We start from the raw sequence: 19,253 nt of genomic DNA, 5'->3' as shown, positions 1-19,253 counted from the left end.
TCTCTGAACTTAGTCAGTAGTCTTAGACGATCCACTAAGAGATAGGAAAAAGAAGGGCCATAGACTCTAGTCAGTGTTACACTGAGCAAATCGAGTTGAAAGAAAAATTTAAAGGCTCTAATGAAGAACTTCATTACGTTTTTTCTTTAATTTTATAACACTAGTTTATTTAAGGCTCCACACTCGTTTAATAATGTATTTAATAAATATTCAAGTACAATAAGTAAATAAATAAATAAATATGTAAATAAATAAATAAATAAATAACATATTACATACGTAATACTATTTTGACTTCCCAGAACAACAGAAACCTTAAATTTAAAACTCAAGTGTTTTTTGGAAAAGTGCATACTGAGACGAAAACTCTGTCATGGTAGAAAAAAATTGTTACACTTGAGTGGTTACACTTCGAATGTTTTCGAAAGTGTGGACAATTCTAGTGTCTGAAAAACAGGAAAAAGTCAGCAGGAATCCTTGTTACTTGTGACTCATGAAATGCAGTTGGTCTTAGTAACATAAGATCATGTGTTTGAAGGACTAAGAACGTGCAGAGTGAAATTGTTCGTTACAGACCATTACACCAGGAGTGAAACACGAAGTGTAACGTAATCTTTCCCGTAAAACCATTATCACCGTTACCAATATCCCTTTCTAACTTTTCTGAATAAAGGCATCTGTGTACGGCTCAAAAAGATTAGAAAATAATAGGTCTAAGTGTCTGGATTGGCCAGACAAAAAGTCCTAATCTTTGGCATCTGTGATAAGATAATGAATGAGAGGTTTAATGAATCGAGTGCAAAAATCCACGGGTATTCTTTTCGAAAGCGTCTGCTGGTTCTATCAGTACTCATTCAAAGCATCGAAGAAATGAGGTCACCGGAGTCCAGAGTATGTCAGTAGAGCAGTGCAGCCAGCACGTGAGACGCATTTCCCGATGCCCCAGAGCGAAGAAACAGGTCCGACTGCTAGCCGCGTCTTAGCCGGGTCACCGCCTGAGGCGCATTCGCCGGTGAGTGCGGCCACTCCTCAGCGCCGGGACTGGGGGCACTTTGCTGCCCCTCAGTTCGTCGTCGTCTTCGTCGTCCGCACCTTGCTCCTCGTCGCTGTCCTCCACCCGCAGTCCGTAGTCGTCGTCTTCGTCGTCCAGGTCCTCACCACTGTCGCTCAACTCGTCTTCGTCATCGTCATTGTCATCGTCGTCTTCGTCATCGTCATCGTCTTCGGCCTCCTCGTCGTCATCCTCTCCGTCAGGTACGCTATTGCTACTGTCTATCGGCTTCTTCTTCTTGTTACTTCCTTGGTGCACATTTCTGTCTATCATCATAAGATCTTCAGCGGGATTGTCAGTCGTGTTCCACGTTTCCTCCGAATCTGGGAACATAGTAATCTCTTCACTGGCTGTTCCTTCTTGTTTATCATCCCCAACGGCTTCCATTTCAGAACTGGCCTCTCCTAGAGGATCCGCAGGCTTCGAGTATGCTGGCGGCTGTGTCGTCACTTCATTTTTCTCCTCCTCTTCTTCTTGTTCATTCTTATCATCTCCACTATCACCCCCTTCTTGCTGTTCTTCACTGCCTTCTTCTGCAACCTCTTCATCCTTTTCCTCGTCATCCTCTTCGTCATCATCGTCATCATCATCATCATACTCTTCATCCTGTTCGTCTGGTGTGTCAGAAGATTCGGCAGCCTCTTCCTCTTCCTCTTCTTCTTCTTCCACATCTTCCTCTGAGCTCTCTGTCGCGGGTGACGCTTCGACAGTTTCGTGGGTGTTAGGCTCCTTGGGGGGTGCTGCTGCAGCCGTTGCCGGTTTCTCCGACGCTGGCCTTTTCCCAGCTGCGTTAACCTGCGTCGGGGCGCTGGTGACAACCTCTACCACGCTGATACTGGTGACGGTCGCCGTAACAGCTTCCGCCTCCTCCGCGGCGTTGTCCGTCGCCGCGGTCGACGACGCCATCTGGTCGTTACCCGTTCCTGCGACGCTCGACCACGTCACCACCTTCTGTGCGGCAGTGGACGGTGTGGGAGGGAGCGGAGTAGTCGACGGTCTCGTCGGCTTCGCGCGCGGAGTTGTAGACGCGGTAGTGTTGCGGCGGGTCGCCGGGCGCTTCGGAACGGCCGGTCTGGACTTGGTTGGTTTCGGTCTGGTGGCTTTGACCGGTTTGGCAGGCGCTCCGGCCGTCGCCTTCGGTGGCGAAATCGTGGAGGAAGCGGCGCCCTTGCGTACGGGTCTGGGTGTCGTTGCCGTCTTTGTGGGCCGGGCAGGCGCCACCGCCGGCTTCCTCTTGTTCTTGCCGGGGGCAACGGCAGTGTTGACTGGAGCGGGCTTCTTCTTGCTGGCGCCTCCGCTTCCGCCGCCGGCGAACAGTCCGAGGAGGTCGTCGCCTAAGACGCTGAAACCTGTGTAGTCGGGGGATACGTCGTTCTCAGAAGCGTCGTCGTCATCGTCATCGTCGTCGTCGTCGTCGTCATCGTCGTCGAGCGCTATGTCGTCGTCGTCGTCGTCATCGTCGTCCAGAGCGTAATCGTCATCGTCGTCGTCGTCTTCGTCATCGTCGTCGTCGTCGTCGTCGTTGTCCTGCTGGAGCGGCGGCAGAGGCGGCGCGGGCTCCAGCGAGAGGCCCTGCTGCGCGAAGCGGAAGCAGGAGACGCGCACGGCCGCCTCCAGGTCCTCCAGCGTGCGCAGCTCCAGGCCGAGGCAGGCGCGGAACTGCTGGTCGCCGTCGCGCTGTACGCCGTACACGCGGCCGCAGAAGCGCGACACGCCGCCCGGCAGCGGCATGCACACCGGCTTGGGACGCCGCCCTGCCGCAGGAGACAACAAAAACAATTACCTCAATACTAGCTCATTGCCCGCTGCTTCGCTAACGTACACTCTGTGGTCTCAACAAATTTCTGTATTTTTGTTTTTCTGTAACCGAATTTTTACGTCGTTCACAAATTGCAAAACCTTCTAACCTTTTCACCCTAATTGATACCATAGTACCATAGTAATTTTACAAATGTGCATATGACCAAAAGGGATTCTGGTAGCTAGAATCCAACATACAAGGCAGATAAACCAAATGCAAATTTTCATAGAATTAGTCTGAAAACGCTTGCTTGATAAAATATTAAAATGAACACTTTCATCCGTATTTTACTCCCCCCCCCCCCCCCCTGGGTTGAATTACCAAAAAGAATCAAACACGTATTTTTTATTATTTCCAACTGAGAAGCTAAATTCCAGTTTTCATAGATTAGCTTTAAAAATGTGTTCGTAGTGACACATTTTCATAAAACATTTCATCTTAATTTTAATTTTAAAAACCAACAGCCTCAGTTGCAAAGTTTACCTACATTTACCTACGTTTTAGTGGGAACAACCCAACCTTCTTCAGAATAAAAGTAACTAGCGTTTGTCCATAGTGGACATGGTCAAGCTAAAACTAAAATTCCATAAATTATCGTCAGACTGTAAAAACTTATCTAAAGGGTTCTGATATTGAGAAGGCTATCTACACTTACAGTGAAAATGTGCTTAATTCATTAGATAAAAAATTGCAGGCAACTGGTATATTTTGTGATCTGTCAAAGGCATTTGACTGTGTAAATCACAATATTCTTTTAAGTAAATTAGAACATTATAGTGTAACAGGAAATGCTGCAAAATGGTTCAAATCTTATATCTCTGGCAGGAAACAAAGGGTGTTAATAGGAAAGAGACATGTCTCAAGCTATCAGGCATAATCCAACTGGGAACTAATTACATGTGGGGTCCCACAAGGTTCCATTTTAGGGCCCTTACCTTTTCTTGTGTATATCAGTGACCTTTCATCAGTAACATTACCAGATGCCAAGTTCGTTTTGTTTGCCGATGATACAAATATTGCAATAAATAGCAAATCAAGTATAGTCTTAGAAAGATCAGCTAATAAAATATTTGTGGACATTAATCACTGGTTCCTAGCCAATTCCTTGTCACTAAACTTTGAAAAAACACACTCATGCAGTTCGGAACTTGTAAGGGGTGTCCCACGAGTATATGCCTAACATATGATGACCAGCAGATAGAAGAAGTGGACGCTGTTAAATTCTTGGGATTACAGCTTGATAATAAATTCAACTGGGAAAAACACACCACAGAACTGCTGAAGCATCTTAACAAATCTCTATTTACAATGCGAATTGTGTCAGACATAGGAGATATAAAAATGAAAAAGCTGGCATACTATGCTTACTTTCATTCCATAATGTCATATGGGTTTATTTTTTGGGGTAATTCATCAAGCGAAGCTAAATTTTTCCGGGCACAATAACGTGCAGTAAGAGTTATATGTGGTGTGAACTCAAGAACATCCTGCAGAAGCCTGTTTAGGGAACTAGGGATACTAGCTACTGCTTCCCGATATATTTATTCTTTAATGAAATTTGTCATTAAAACATATCACTCTTTCAAACCAATAGCTCAATTCATGGAATCAATACTAGAAATAAGAATAATCTTCACAAGGATTGAAAGTCACTTAGTCTTGTACAAACAGGTGTGCATTATTCAGGAGCACACATTTTCAATAACTTGCCAGCAGCCATAAAAAGCATAACAACCAATGAAATTCAGAGAAACCTAAAGGATTTATTGGTGGCCAACTCCTTCTACTCCATTGATGAATTTCTCAGTAGAACCAATTCATTTGTGTGTGTATACATATAAGTACAATATAACTTCTGCACAATTTCAGTGCAGTAATGTGTTCATTGTAAATAAGTGTGTGTGTGTGTGTGTGTGTGTGTGTGTGTGTAAGTACAATCTAACTTCCGCACCATTTCAGTGCAGTAATGTGCTCATTGTAAATAAGTATTATAGTAGTTGTATTACACGATTATTACCTTATAAATAAATAAATAAACTTTTTTATTTTAAATTCAGTGCATTAGTATTTGTAAAATGATTCTTTCATATAGTGTTCATTAAAAAATGACGATCATTCCACTTGGGACCTGTGGAATGGTACATTAGCTTATTTGTTTGAGTTGTAAATATTTGTCATGTATTGTTGTATTTCTGACATGTTCTACATCCTGGAGGACCTCCTCACTACGGATCAATTGGAATGAAAGTAAATCAAATCAAAATCAAAACTGCCACGGCCCCACTTTGCGACCGCGATACGGCAGCCACGAGTGCTGTACTGGAACTGACCGTAGCGTCATGAGGCCCGCCTAGGCGGACACAATACCTTGCGCCTGCGCATAAACTGTGTGTTGTTGGGACAAGACGCGAACCTAACTCCTGACCTCGACTTTACTAGTAAAGTGAAATAAAAGAAAGGTACAGCTGAGGAAAAGAGCGTGTATGTTATCCTGTGCAGAACGTACTCAGTTCGACTGTCTTAACATTTATGAAGTATTCGTTGGTCACGATATGGGGAACACATTACGTGCTTACAACGTATGGCCTGTCTAGGAAAATTTTGTGCTTAAGCACGAAGTTTAATCACCTAAAAAGAACTTAGGAGTGAGAAGGATAATATAAAGCCAACATCGTCATTATTATAACCCCGCAGGGGTCGAATTCCAAAAAAACGCTGAAACACGTATTTCCTATTTGTAGCCGAGAATTGAAACACTAATTTTCATGCATGTGGCTTTAAAAATATTTCAGTAGTTCCTTAATACTGATTTATTTTTTAAAAAATCACCCACTATTTTACCCGCTACGGGGTTAAATTTCCAAAAATTCTGAAATATTTATATTTCTTTGTTTCTGACCAAGAAACCAATACTGATTTTCGTAGTTTTAGCCTTAAAATTGACTTAATGGGGACAGATTTTCAAAAAAACGTCTCATCCCCCTCCTCCTACTACGGGTGTAATTTCGAAAAAGCTTCTTAAACGGCGCCAACAGTACAAGATCTACACACACTCCAAATATCAAGCTTCTGTCATTATTTGTTTGAGCTGAGCGATGATGAGAAAGTCAGTCAGGACCCAGCCTTTTAAATATATATATATGGCAGCTCTGTCAACGTGGATTGTGTGCGAAAAATACAGCTCGCTCTTAGCTGCTGGTAAATCTCGCGGGTTGTATGGTCGTGGTCCTTGAGACTTTTGCGTTCCTAACGTTTCGTCCACAGCGGCGCTGGACATCTTCAGGCGTGCTCGTGGTTCCGCTGAGTCTTTCCGATTGACTGGCCGGGCTGGCAGAGGTAATCGTTGCCAGAGATAAAGCTTAATCATAGAACTGTTGATTGTCAAACATGTTATTTATTCATCAAACCTGTACACCTGCTGTTTCATGGCTTCTTCTTTCCTCTTACAATATCCCTATGTTTGTACAGGGCACGCCTAAAAGACCTATCGTATTTCGAGAGGCCACAGTGTGAGCTCTGGTGATGATACTGTTGTGTAGGGGATATCGATCGATAGCGGTATACATCCCATTTTCAGTAGGCCTAATGGTTTGACTAAGTTGACATCGTGCATCTGTTGCGAAGGAGTATATTTGTAGTGGTGGTTCTGTGATTATTACTCAGCGGGAATTTCGCATTCGGCCGACATGATTCTGTTTCAGATACAAAAACTGTTTGAGTCTGGTTATCAGACTTTAGAACATCAGGCTATGCACTGCGAATAAAGTCTGCTGGCGGGCTCCGCACTATAACGACGCCGAAAAATGTGGCTCGTGCGAGAGCGTCAGTGCAGCGATCTCCAAAGCGTACAGGACTCAAAAACGCAGCTGCTCTGGGATTGACCGATATGAGTGTAAGAGGAATGCTGCACAGAGGTCTTCACATGCACCCATCAAAATAATGTCTGGCAAAGGACTAAGTGAGAGATATTTTGAAATTTGCTGAGCTGTCTGTTAGGAAATTCTTCAGAAGCACCATCCAGGCAATCACCCAGGATGTGACTGCCATTCCATCGGAAATCGCACGCTATGAACAACTTCCGGTAAAGGATTCGTCAGTGTGTCAACAGTGGAGGGCGCCACTTACCGGAAGTAATTTTTAAAACCACCTAATGTAAAATGGCATTGTATTTGTTGTTCACAAGCAAAAGTATTTTCTTTGTATCTTTGTTCGTCTGTTTGTAACTACTTTTCGAAATACAGGAGGCCTTTCCGCCGGATCCTATATATTTCGGTGTATATCTCAGTATAGCCCTGAACAGTAGTTCGTCATTGTCACAAAATTTTGGTTTCAGAAATCTTCAGTTAGTAATTTCCTACTTAAGAGCATGCTCTGCTACAGCTGATTCTTCCACGTCCCCTAGGGCATGCTTCTCTTGTTAGTTCTAATGCTTACCTTACTGAACGATCTCTTAGGTTTTCACGACGCGGTTGATTAATAGTTTGCTTCCGGACGTTCTGGTTTTAGTCCAGGCAGTGCGCCACATTACAGTGAAACCCACAGCACCTGAAGAAGGCGTGTGGGCTGGTGGTCGTTGTGTTGTGCATGAAATGGAAACAACAACTCGGCAGAACATCCGAAAACACACTGCCGTGCCTTACCGCACGTACACGGAATTTTTTATAACACGCACGCCGACAGAAGAGTGCGTTTATCCTTTAGAGATCTGAGAGCTCGACGTATTTTCCTTCTTGGTCTAAAGACTAGTTCTATGTCATGCTTTTCCTAAGATCTTACCAATCCCATCAGTTACATTTTTAATAAAAAAATTGAGAAACTGTTTTCTTCCATAGTCGTGCTTTATCGTTGACCTTCGGTCTGTTGTTATCTGGGCGTAGAGCTATGTTTATTTCTTTTCCTCAATAGCCATTTTTCTCTAAAGCCTGCTTCAGATGTTTTATTTTCGAGTCCAAGTTTTTCGACATGCTAATTCTCTTAGCTTTGTAAATATTTATTCGTATGCGTCATTTTCTGAAAACCTTTGTTTTCCAATCTTCAGTCGATCTGTCTCGTAACTAATACATCCAAGAAGGACTCACAAGCATTTCTGGATATGTCCAGCGCAGCTGTGGCCGAAATGTTAGGAACGGCGAACTCTCATAGACTACGACCATACAGCCCTAAAGATTTGCTGGTAGATGAGACATCCGGTCGTGAAAGTCTTTATTCTATGATAGTTCGCTCTGTTCCTCTACGAGATTCTGGCACGGTAAACAACAGTGAGCAGGTTGAACAGTACAGGGCCGCTAGTTCAGAAAGAATTGTGGTAGTGAAAAAACCATATTTTTAATGTCTGTCATTAAGCATCAGTTAACGTAGAAGCCCTACTCGAAACTGGCTTGTTTTGGCTACCCATCACGGCCACGCCACTAGCGATCCAAGTGAATACCACTCAGCAACTCTTGGATAAAAATGGTGAGTGTCAGACGCCGCAATTTCCGCGCTCCGCTGAGAGGGAATCAGTACTGTGTTAGGGTTGTATGCCTTGATGCCTTGGGGCAATCAGCGAAGAGACGTAGCCATGAAGGCAATGCTCTCTTCTCTGCTGGCTCCTGAACCGAACAAACGGACCTGCTCTTATCTCCTTGACGACTTCCCCTCAGCCCTCCACCTCTGAACTGGCGGCGTCTTCCTAGTGACGCTGTACACCGAATATGAATAAATTTTCATTATGGTTTAACGTGAAATTTTGCTTCAAAAAGAAGAGATGCCCCAACTTCGCCTGTCCTCCTCTGACAGTCCTGAGCAGCGCCATGCTCCTTGGCTTCTGGAAGATATTCCACACAATTTCAAACTGTCGTTGAATGAACAAAATACGAGCTTACTGAACAACATAACAGATTTGTGACTGTATTCAGTACTCCCTTGCAGACAGAAGTCGGCACGTTTTCTTAACGGGACGAAATCGACCAGTGCGCAGGTGATTTCGGGAGCACCTCGATGGAGTGTCATATGGCCGTTACTGTTTACAATATTTTTAAGTAACGTAGCCGATAACGTCGGAAGCCCCGTGATGTAGTTCGCAGACGATGTTGTTGTCTATAGAATGCCTGCAACTGGAAAAAGAAGAAACCGTACAATACCTACAATTAACCGTCTGGAGCGATCTGATATGGAATGATCACATAAAACGAACTGTAGAAAAAGCAAATGCCACGCTCATATACTTCGGGAGAATCTTGAGGAAACGTAATTCATTCACGAGAGAAATGAGTAGCAAACCATTTCTAAGATCTATTCTTGAATGTTGGTCATTAGTATAAGTCCGTTACCATGTTGGATTAATAAAATAAGTAACGAATATAAAGCGAAGAGCGGCGCGTTTTGACATGGAGCCGTTCAGTACGGAAATGCTCAACAACGTCCAGTGGCAGGTGCTACAGGCGAGCCGCTGTGTATCACAGAGGTGTTTGCTATTGACATTCCGAGAGCGTTCTTTCCAAGAGAGAGATCGCTAATCATCTGCGTAACACTCGCGTGTTGACTGAATCTACCGTTAACAAATCTAGCAGCACACTTACGAACTGCTTCGATGTCTTCCTTCAATCCGACCTGGCAGAGATCCCAAACAGTCGACCAGTACTCAAGAATGGGTCGCACAAGAATTCTATGCGAGTTCTCCTTTGTAGATAAGCTACACTTTCCTAAAACACTCCGAGTCGACCAGTCGCATTCCCTACTATCGTCATTATACTCTCGGTCTATTTCATACTGTTTTGCAACGTTACGTTATATTTAATAGATGTGACTGTCTCACGCAGCACACAGCTAATGCTGTATTCGAACATTACAGGACTGTTTCTCCTTGTCACATGCATTAGCTTACATTTTTCTACATTTACAAAACATTACACCAAACAGAAACTCTGAGTCATGCTGTAGCCTTCGACAGTCGCTCAACTACGACACTGTCCCCTATCCTATAGAGTCATCAGCAAACAGTACAGGTTGCTGCCTAGTGCGTACTCTTTCCGTCAGATCATTTATGCATACAGGGTGGTCCATTGATAGTGACCGGGCCAAATATCTCACGAAATAAGCATCAAACGAAAAAACTACAAAGAACGAAACTCGTCTAGCTTATAGGGGGAAACCACATGGTGCTATGGTTGGCCCACTAGATGGCGCTGCCATAGGTCAAGCGGATATCAACTGCGTATTTTTAAATAGGAACCCCCATTTTTGTTACATTTTGGTATAGTACGTAAAGAAATATGAATGTTTTAGTTGGACCACTTTCTTCGCTTTGTGATAGATGGCGCTGTAATAGTCACAAACGTATAAGTACGTGGTATCATGTAACATTCCGCCAGTGCGGACGGTATTTGCTTCGTGATAGATTACCCGTGTTGAACTAGACCGTTTACCAATTGCGGAAAAGGTCGATATCTTGTTCATGTATGGCTATTGTGATCAAAATGCCCAACGGGCGTGTGCTATGTGTGCTGCTCGGTGTCCTGGACGACATCATCCAACTGTCCGGACCGTTCGCCGGATAGTTACGTTATTTAAGGAAACATGAAGTGTTCAGCCACATGTGAAACGTCAACCACGACCTGCAACAAATGATGATGCCTAAGTAGGTGTTTTGGCTGCTGTCGCGGCTAATCCGCACATCAGTAGCAGACAAACTGCGCAAGAATCGGGAATCTCAAAAAAGTCGGTGTTCAGAATGCTATATCAACATCGATTGCACCCGTACCATATTTCTATGCACCAGGAATTGCATGGCGACGACTTTGAACGTCGTGTACAGTTCTGCCACTGGGCACAGGAGTAGTTACGGGACGATGACAGATTTTTTGCACGCGTTCTATTTAGCGACGAAGCGTCATTCACCAACAGCGGAAACTAAACCGGCATAATATGAACTACTGGGCAACGTAAAATCCACGATGGCTGCGACAAGTGGACCATCAGCGACCTTGACTGGTTAATGTATGGTGCGGCATTATGGGAGGAAGGATAATTGCCCCCCATTTTATCGATGGCAATCTAAATGGTGCAATGTATGCTGATTTCCTATGTAATGTCCTACCGATGTTTCACTGCATGACAGAATGGCGATGTACTTCCAACATGATGGATGTCCGGCAGATAGCTCGCGTGCGGTTGAAGCAGTATTGAATAGCATATTTCATGGCAGGTGGATTGGTCGTCGAAGCACCACCATGGCCCGCACGTTCACCGGATCTGACGTCATCGGATTTCTTTCTGTGACGAAAGTTTAAGGATATTTGCTATCGTGATCCACCGACAACGCCTGACAACATGCGTCAGCGCATTGTCAATGCATGTGCGAGCATTACGGAAGGCGAACTACTCGCTGTTGAGCGGAATCTCGTTACACGTATTGCCAAATGCATTGAGGTCGACGGACTATATTTTGAACATTTATTGCATTAATGTAGTATTTACAGGTAATCACGCTGTAACGGCATACGTTCTCAGAAATGATAAGTTCACAAAGGTACATGTGTGACATTGGAACAACCGAAATAAAGTGTTCCAACGTACCTACGTTTTGTATTTTAATTTAAAAAACCTACCTGTTAGCAACTGTTCGTCTAAAATTGTGAGCCATATGTTTGTGACTATTAAAGCGTCATCTATCACAAAGCGAAAAAAGTGGTCCAACTAAAACATTCATATTTTTTTACGTACTACACGAATATGTAATAAAATGGGGGCTCCTATTTTTAAAAAAACGCAGTTGATATCCGTTTGACCTATGGCAGCGCCATCTAGCGGACCAACGATAGCGTCATCTGGTTTCCCCCTTCAAGCGAGACGAGTTTCGTTCTTTATAGTTTTTTCGTTTGACGCTTATTTCGTGAGATATTTGGCCCGGTCACGATCAATGGACCACCCTGTATAGAGAACAAGAGCGATCCTTCCACACTTGTCTGGGGCAGTCCTGTCGATCCCTTGTCTCTGATGACCACTCGCCGTCGACGAGGACAACGTACTGTGTTCTATTACTGAAGAAGTCTTGATGCCATTCACATATCTTGGAATTTTCTCCCTATACTCGTACCTTCGTTAACAGTCCGCAGTGGAGCACCGTGTGAAACGCTTTCCGGATGCCATATATGGCAACACGTTGATACCATAGTTATGTAAAAGCTCCGAACCTATTATCATCAGGCGTTACTAAGAAGTACTTGTAAAGATAAGCTGTTGTAAACACTGTCTCACAGCAGAGGTGTAGCCACACAGTCCAGCACGTTTGCGGTACTGGCGGTACTGCAGATGAGTACTTCCTTCTGAGCAACTTACCTGAGATTGTTGTGTTGTGTAGGACTCGATCGGCAAAGCTCATGGTCACTAACATAGAATCACCTTGCAGGTACTGGATACGGGCACATCCTGAAAAAAAAGTGCAAATTAATTTCATACATGGCATAATGTCTAAATTTTTATTTTAGCGTTCTCTCTTGTAACGGTCGTTGTTTCAAGGCGTCTGTTTCAGAAAGATATAAGACTCCATGAAACAATAAATACGTAACTGTGAGTGATTCTTAAACATAGCACTTTTCAGCAATACATTCAAATTAAATAAACACGGTAGCAGCTACGCAACCTATATTGTATTCATCCCATTTCTAAATGTCTCTCACACTTTCCATTTTTAATCAGATCTAAGCGACAATAGGTCACTGAGTAATGCAGGATAAGCCATGACAAGGATGTAAGTGTAGTAGAAATAGAGCAGTACCGTCAGGGCAGCACGGAAGTGAAACTGGTAGTGGAGAGCGTAAAACTATTGTTAATGCTCATTGCTAAAATCAATCAGTGTGTAACCTCAACAACGATTAAATAAAGTAAGTCAGAATTAATGAAATTATAAACAGCCGACCAGTTGCAATGGATAAAGAATTCTTTACCTAGGTTTCAACAAATTTAAATTTGTCTTCTTCAGAAGGTGGCAATTTTACATTACTAAGGACTAATGTACCATCGCCGTTTTTACAAATGTCGGCATAGATCCATTTGTCAAAATTAAAATATAGCCCTAGAAATAGGGTTTGTCACGTAAATATAAATTACTACATGGATCTTGCAGAGCTCACAACCGACTCTTGTGAGCTCTGCAAGATCCATGTACTAATTTATATTTGCGTGACAAACCCTATTTCTAGGGCTATATTTTAATTTTGACAAATGGATCTATGCCGACATTTGTAAAAACGACGATGGTACATTAGTCCTTACTAATGTAAAATTGCCACCTTCTGAAGAAGACAAATTTTAATTTGATGAAACCTAGGTGAAGAATTCTTTATCCATTGCAACTGGTCGGCTGTTTATAATTTTATTACGTGGAACCGTTGCTGTTGTGCAGCTATGTTTAAAATACTAAGTCATAATTATTTGTTTTCAGGAGCTGGACTGAACAATCGAAAACTGTTCATTCAGAACAGATGACGAGTATTTTGGTGTTGTATAGGATGTGGATTCGAGACGATCGTTTTCCGTTATCTAAAAAGGAACATTTTAGAAAACCACAATTACGTTTTAAATGCAGATAGTTTATCTGAAATCGCTGTAGTTCTTCTCTGGTTTACTGCTGTTGCAGGTGCTACCTCTGGAGAAACATGGTTGCAAATTAGACTAGACACTTGTGACATTAGAGTGGTAACTTTGGTTGGTGATAACTTTTTCGCAATTGTGGTTTTTGAAGTCGAATGCTGTGATTTAGAACAGCGAGTTTTGCTTTTAGATGTCGGCCTTGCATTATATTGTGCATGTAAACGATCTTCTGTCTAAAATACAAGAAAATGAATTGGTTCTTTTCTCAGATGACGCTAGCACGCATACAGAAACAGAAGAAATAGTAAACAAACCACCACTGACTGGTTTTCTGCGAATCATCTCTCACTCCATTTTAAAAAGACGCACCATGTTCACTTCTATACATCTACGAGTACTAAATCAATGATAAGAGTACCACATGATGAGGAAATAATGTAGGGTGGAAACTTCAAATTCTTAGGTGTTCATATTGATGAGAATTTAAACTGGAAAAAGCATATTTTGTAATTCCAAAAAACAATTTTGTTCTGCAGCATTTGCACTTGGAATCATTGCAAACCTTGGGAAGCGACTGTGGCGCCTCTGGCGTGAAGCGCCATGTCTTTGAATCGATGTTCTTTGACTTTACTTTAGTTCACTTTGTCTATGTCTCGCGCGCCATTGTTTGACAGCTTCTCTTGTATTCGCTTTGTTCGGTGTTACAATAAATGTTCATTCGACTGCAAAAGTGTGTTGTTACAGTTCTACGCCACGTAATAACCACAAGACAAATCAGCAAGTTAACATATTTTGCATATTTTCGTTCAATAATTTCATATGAAATAATGTTTTGGGGTAATCCAGCCTTAAGAAAGAAAGTCTTCATTGCTCAAAAACTTGCTGTAAGAGTACTACGCAGTGTACACCCACGATCATCTTGTTGACATCTGTTTAAAGACCTGGGCATTCTTATTACTGCTTCACAATATGTTGATTCCCTCATGAGTATGTTGTAAATAACCCATTCCAGTTCAAAACAAACAATGCTGTATATAATTATAATACCCGAAGGAAAAATTTCGTTCATTACTTCACATTAAGATCGTCTTTAGCATAAAAAAGGGTACACAATGCTGCAACAATAATTTTTGATCTCTTACCCAAGGATACAAAATGTCTGACAGATGCAAAGTAAAATTTGAAAACAAACTGAAAAAGCTTCTCCTTGGCAATTCTTTCTATTCTGTAGAAGAATCTCTGTTACTGTACTGTGTGAAATGTGGTATTTGGGAATTACTAACTCACATCTGTACATTTAAAAAAAACTACTACTTTATAACTGTTTAGCTTAAAAATTAAGTTGTGAAACGTACATAAAACGACTCTTTCCACATCATTATGATTTATCGTGCAAATGGTCCACGGAACGTGAAACTAACTAAGTAAGTAACTAACTAACCCTTGAAACTGGTCTGAATGTCAGTGTGCTGAACTAAAGCCAAATCATCAGCACAAATGAATTTTCTGTTGTGAAAAAATCTTGGCTCTATATTGGCAGTTCGCGCCATGGATCTCGACAAAGAATCGGGGGTTTCACTGGGCCTTTTCAGTGATACGCGTAAAACTATAATATTCTATGGTGTTGCAAAGAAGAATCAGTGTTGTTGTACAGCGCGTTGTGAGCTACCGCGAGACTTACATGTGTCACCCAGTAAAAGTACTCTTCCGTCGTCCGAAACCTTCCTTTATGTGGTGGAGTGCACTTTCTGCCACATCTAAAGCTCTCTGTTCCTGGATAAGATGTTCTTTAACTTATGTGGTCAAGGAAGATCGCCGCGAGTGTCGCGTATGTGACAAAATAACGATACGTGTCAGCGTCTCTTACATCTTACGCAAGTGTGAAGATAGTCCTCAAAGCTTAGTCTGAACATTCGAGGGTCTCCTGAACGTCTGTGGAAATGTCCCGCAGGTTGCAGGTATAACCTAAAAACTTTTCTCTGCTCCTCCATGCATGCTGTGACTGTGCAGAACAACATATATTTCCTTCTGTTGTCAGTGAGTATGTTCTCTTTTGTCTCAAAATTTTTCATTTTTATTAGCGTGGATAAATAGTTGTATCCATAATTTTCTTTTTTCGGAACTTAAGTAGTGACCTTTAAAAATAGGCGTGTTTATCCATTCTTGATTATTCTTAAGCCCTCCGAGAAAACTTCTCAAATCCGAACGGTGGTTAGTGTGGAAAATCGTTCTTGTCTTCAATAGACACACATTGCACTATACAGTTCTCTTTTAGTTCTTCTACTCGAGAGCATAAATGCGCTCTGCTAACAAGCAGCCGGCAGCGGTTAAAATGGCTTCATTCGAATGACCGTCGTCACTACAATTCACAGAAGAAGAAATTTGTGAGGATATCCTACACCGTCTTTGAACAGGGATTCGGTCGAGGAAGTCGTCAAGGCCTACCTTGCGAGCTTTTTCGTTGATGTTTACCGTTACCTGTGTAGGACACGGTCTGATTGAGGAAACACTCAATGCCCATCCTGGATGTTTTTTCCTTGAGCGTAGCCAGTACACAAGCAGCGGCGTTTACTATATGTTGGATCTTTGTCTAGTTTCAGAAGGTCTATCTTTCGAAATTTTCTCCACACTCTGGCTATTTATTTACTCTGAATGTGCTAATTTACAAACTCAACGGACTTTCTTGCCGACATATTTACTTTCTTCCAATGTCATTCCACCTAGTCCCGCTACTCTGCCCGTACTTCCTTTTTTTTACTTTTTGGTACTTCTTCCTAGGTGTATTCTTTTGAGGTCATAAGTCTACATGTTTATTATTTTTTCTATTTACAGCACTCACATTTTTTTCCATAAGGAAAGGAATCTGGGAACAAGTTGATATGCTCAAGACTTTTCCTGCAGTTGCCAGAAGTTGTCATGCTTTCTGATTTTGGACCTTTCAAGGGTAGAGACCCATCAAAATATCGTTAGTGCTAAACCTTTCACTGCCGTCTTTTCATCAAGGATTTCAGCTCAAACAGAGCAACAAATTCAGATAAGACAGCTTAAGTATCTTTACTGAGCACAGTAATATATTTTACTTGGCAGCAATGGAGAGTTGGTAGCCAGTCCTTGGAGAGGTTAAAGTAGAAGTAAACCGAATTGTTTTTGTGGAAACCACAATGTTTTATTTGACTCTCTGACTTTTGAACTATTATAGCATGGTTTTGCTTACTGAGTTTCCAAAGACTTGAAATGGGACCAAGGTTGAAATAAAAACTATGCGCGGTGTGTGAGTTTTGGCTCATTGTAGATTTTGAGTTTTGGCTTATAGCTAGACACATGTCCCACGGTTCACTTTGCACGGTATATCGTAATGACGTTGGACGAACCAGTTTAGAGAACATTAATTTAATTGGTATTTTAATGTAGTAACGTGTTGACCATTTACGGATGACGTCACATAACATAAAACAATGTTTGGTTTAATAACACAAGTAAGTATGCAACACATTTTTAGTAAATGTGATGCAAGTATCTAAATAACAATTCTTCTGTAGACTAGAAGAATTTGTCCAGAAGGAACTTTTCATGTTCCTAATTTGGCTTCTGTATCTCTAAAGCATTTAATGACATCGGGTAAGTGATCGTAGATGCTAAAAGCAGCATTATTCACCCTTTTTTGAACTCAAGTTAATTGTAATGAAGAGTAACGATGACCATTTTTTTCTTCTAACACTGTAATTATGGATGTGGTTATTCCTTCTGAACGCCGATGGAGACATACAACAAATTTCAAGAGAGAAAATATGTGGTGGAATGTTGTAGTTACAACACTCAACTCCTTAGAAACTTACTTCCTCTAAGTTGAGGATGCAATTTCGCATGAGATTGCTGAATGAAAATACCGAGAGTGTTAGCATACTGATTTGTGTATGTTCAAGGACTGCAATAACAAAGATCACAAGTGTCTCCTATAACACAAAGCGTAAAAGTGACACTACTGAGCTGTTTAAGGAACTCTAAAACCACATGTTTCGCGGCCACGAGCTTTACTGATTTACAAGTTCAAGAGCAGAGAAAGAGGGAAAAGTTGCAGTTTTTAATATTCTCTTGTCTACAAAAAACCGACGTCTTTAGTAGGGTAGTCACAACGTATAGAATGCAATATTTTCGAGTAACAAAATCTTATTCAGTCAAGCACAGCCAGTTCTTCTCAGAACTAAACGTGAGACTCGTCGTACTATTTAAAGTATACATTAACCTCTTGTAACACGGGTCAGCAGCCAGCGTGAAGTTCTGAAAGGAAATAATATCCCTCTTTCGGCTGCAGAAGTTTTATTTATTTGTTGTTGCAGTTTCGGCGTTAAGGCATTGGCAAGCATAAATTATTGGTGCCTTGTCACGGCACGGTGTCCTTACTTTATATTTCATCCTGCAAGAGAAACAGCACGACCTATGCTCGGTGGTCGCAGTTACTGCCTCCACTGCTGCAAAGTGGGACACAAGCGTACAATGGTACCGTTAGTTACAACTCATAACTGTTCCGTGACATAGCACCAATTATTCATCCCTGACGTTGGTGTAATGGCGAAACTGGTATAGCGAAATAGAAAAAAACACTTCTACAGCCATAAGAATAGTCATTTTTTAAAGCGTACAGCTCTCCCGGACTTGTTAAGTAATTGTGATGCTATTAATAATGGCAGCAATTTGTTCTCAGTTAGCTATTCAAATATGTTTCTTTGCACAATAGAAAACAATTATTCGTCTTTTGTCGCCTAATTTTGCTTCTTAGTCATACACGTTTCATCTACATCTACTCACTTACTCTGCTATTCACAATAAAGTGCCTGGCAGAGGGTTCAATGAACCACCTTCAAGCTGTCTCTCTACCGTTCCTCTCTCGAACCGCGCGTGGGAAAAACGAGCACTTAAATTTTTCTGTGCGAGCCCTGATTTCTCTTATTTTATCGTGATGATCATTTCTTTCTGTGTAGGTGGGTGCCAACAGAATTTTATCGCAATCGGAGGAGAAAACTGGTGATTGAAATTTAATGAGAAGATCCCGACGCAACTAAAAACGCCTTTGTTTTAATGATTTCCACTCCAATTCACGTATCATGTCTGTGGCACTATCTCCCCTATTTCGCGATAGTACAAAACGAGCCGCCCTTCTTTGAACTTTTTCATTATCATCCGTCAGTCCCACCTGATACTGATCCCACACCGCACAGCAACACTCCAGAATAGGGCGGACAAGTGTAGTGTAAGCCGTCTCATTAGTAGATCTGTTGCACCTTCTAAGTGTTCTGCCAATGAATCGCAGTCTTTGGTTTGCTCTACCCACAACATTATCTATGTGATCATTCCAATTTAGGTTATTTGTAATTGTAATCCCTAAGTATTTAGCTGAATTTACAGCCTTCAGATTTGTGTGACTTATCGCTTAATCGAAATTTAGCGAATTTATTTTAGTACTCGTGTGAATAACTTCACACTTTTCTTTATTCAGGGTCAATTGCCATTTTTCGCACCACACAGATATCTTATCTAAATCTAAATGTTTAACGTATGCTCGGTGCTCTAGAAATGAAGTTGTATTACAAGAGGCGATCAAAAAGTTTCCGTTTGAGGCAGTTGCTGTAGCGTATACGCAACGTAGCGCGAATCTTATGCGGGTATATAACCACCGACATGTAGGCAAGGGATTGGTGTGTGCATTCGTGTCTTTCCAACGTCCGAGCAGTAAATGTGGAAACGTGAACTGTGGTGACGATATCACCAAATGCGTCCAAACAGGACCAATGTGTTATTCTTTTCTTGGATGCCGAAGGACAAACACCGGTA

The 19,253-nt window shown here is 41.9% G+C and overlaps 1 protein-coding gene across 1 annotated transcript in view; it reads right to left on the bottom strand.

The window, feature by feature from the left end:
* Positions 1–303: 303 nt before the first annotated feature.
* Positions 304–19,253, bottom strand: part of LOC124615937 (nucleolar protein dao-5-like) — a 36,221-nt gene continuing 17,271 nt past the window's right edge. The window contains exons 4-5 of the mRNA XM_047144127.1: positions 12,171–12,260; positions 304–2,805 (exon numbers count right to left, since the gene is read on the bottom strand). Of these exons, the coding sequence (XP_047000083.1) occupies positions 989–2,805; positions 12,171–12,260 (1,907 nt within the window). The 3' untranslated portion in view covers positions 304–988. The remainder of the gene's footprint in view (positions 2,806–12,170; positions 12,261–19,253) is intronic.

Source organism: Schistocerca americana, chromosome 5, assembly GCF_021461395.2.
Source record: "Schistocerca americana isolate TAMUIC-IGC-003095 chromosome 5, iqSchAmer2.1, whole genome shotgun sequence".
Classification (NCBI taxonomy): Eukaryota; Metazoa; Arthropoda; class Insecta; order Orthoptera; family Acrididae; genus Schistocerca; species Schistocerca americana.
Note: the sequence above shows the minus strand (reverse complement) of the source record. Positions and strands in the feature narration are given on the sequence as shown.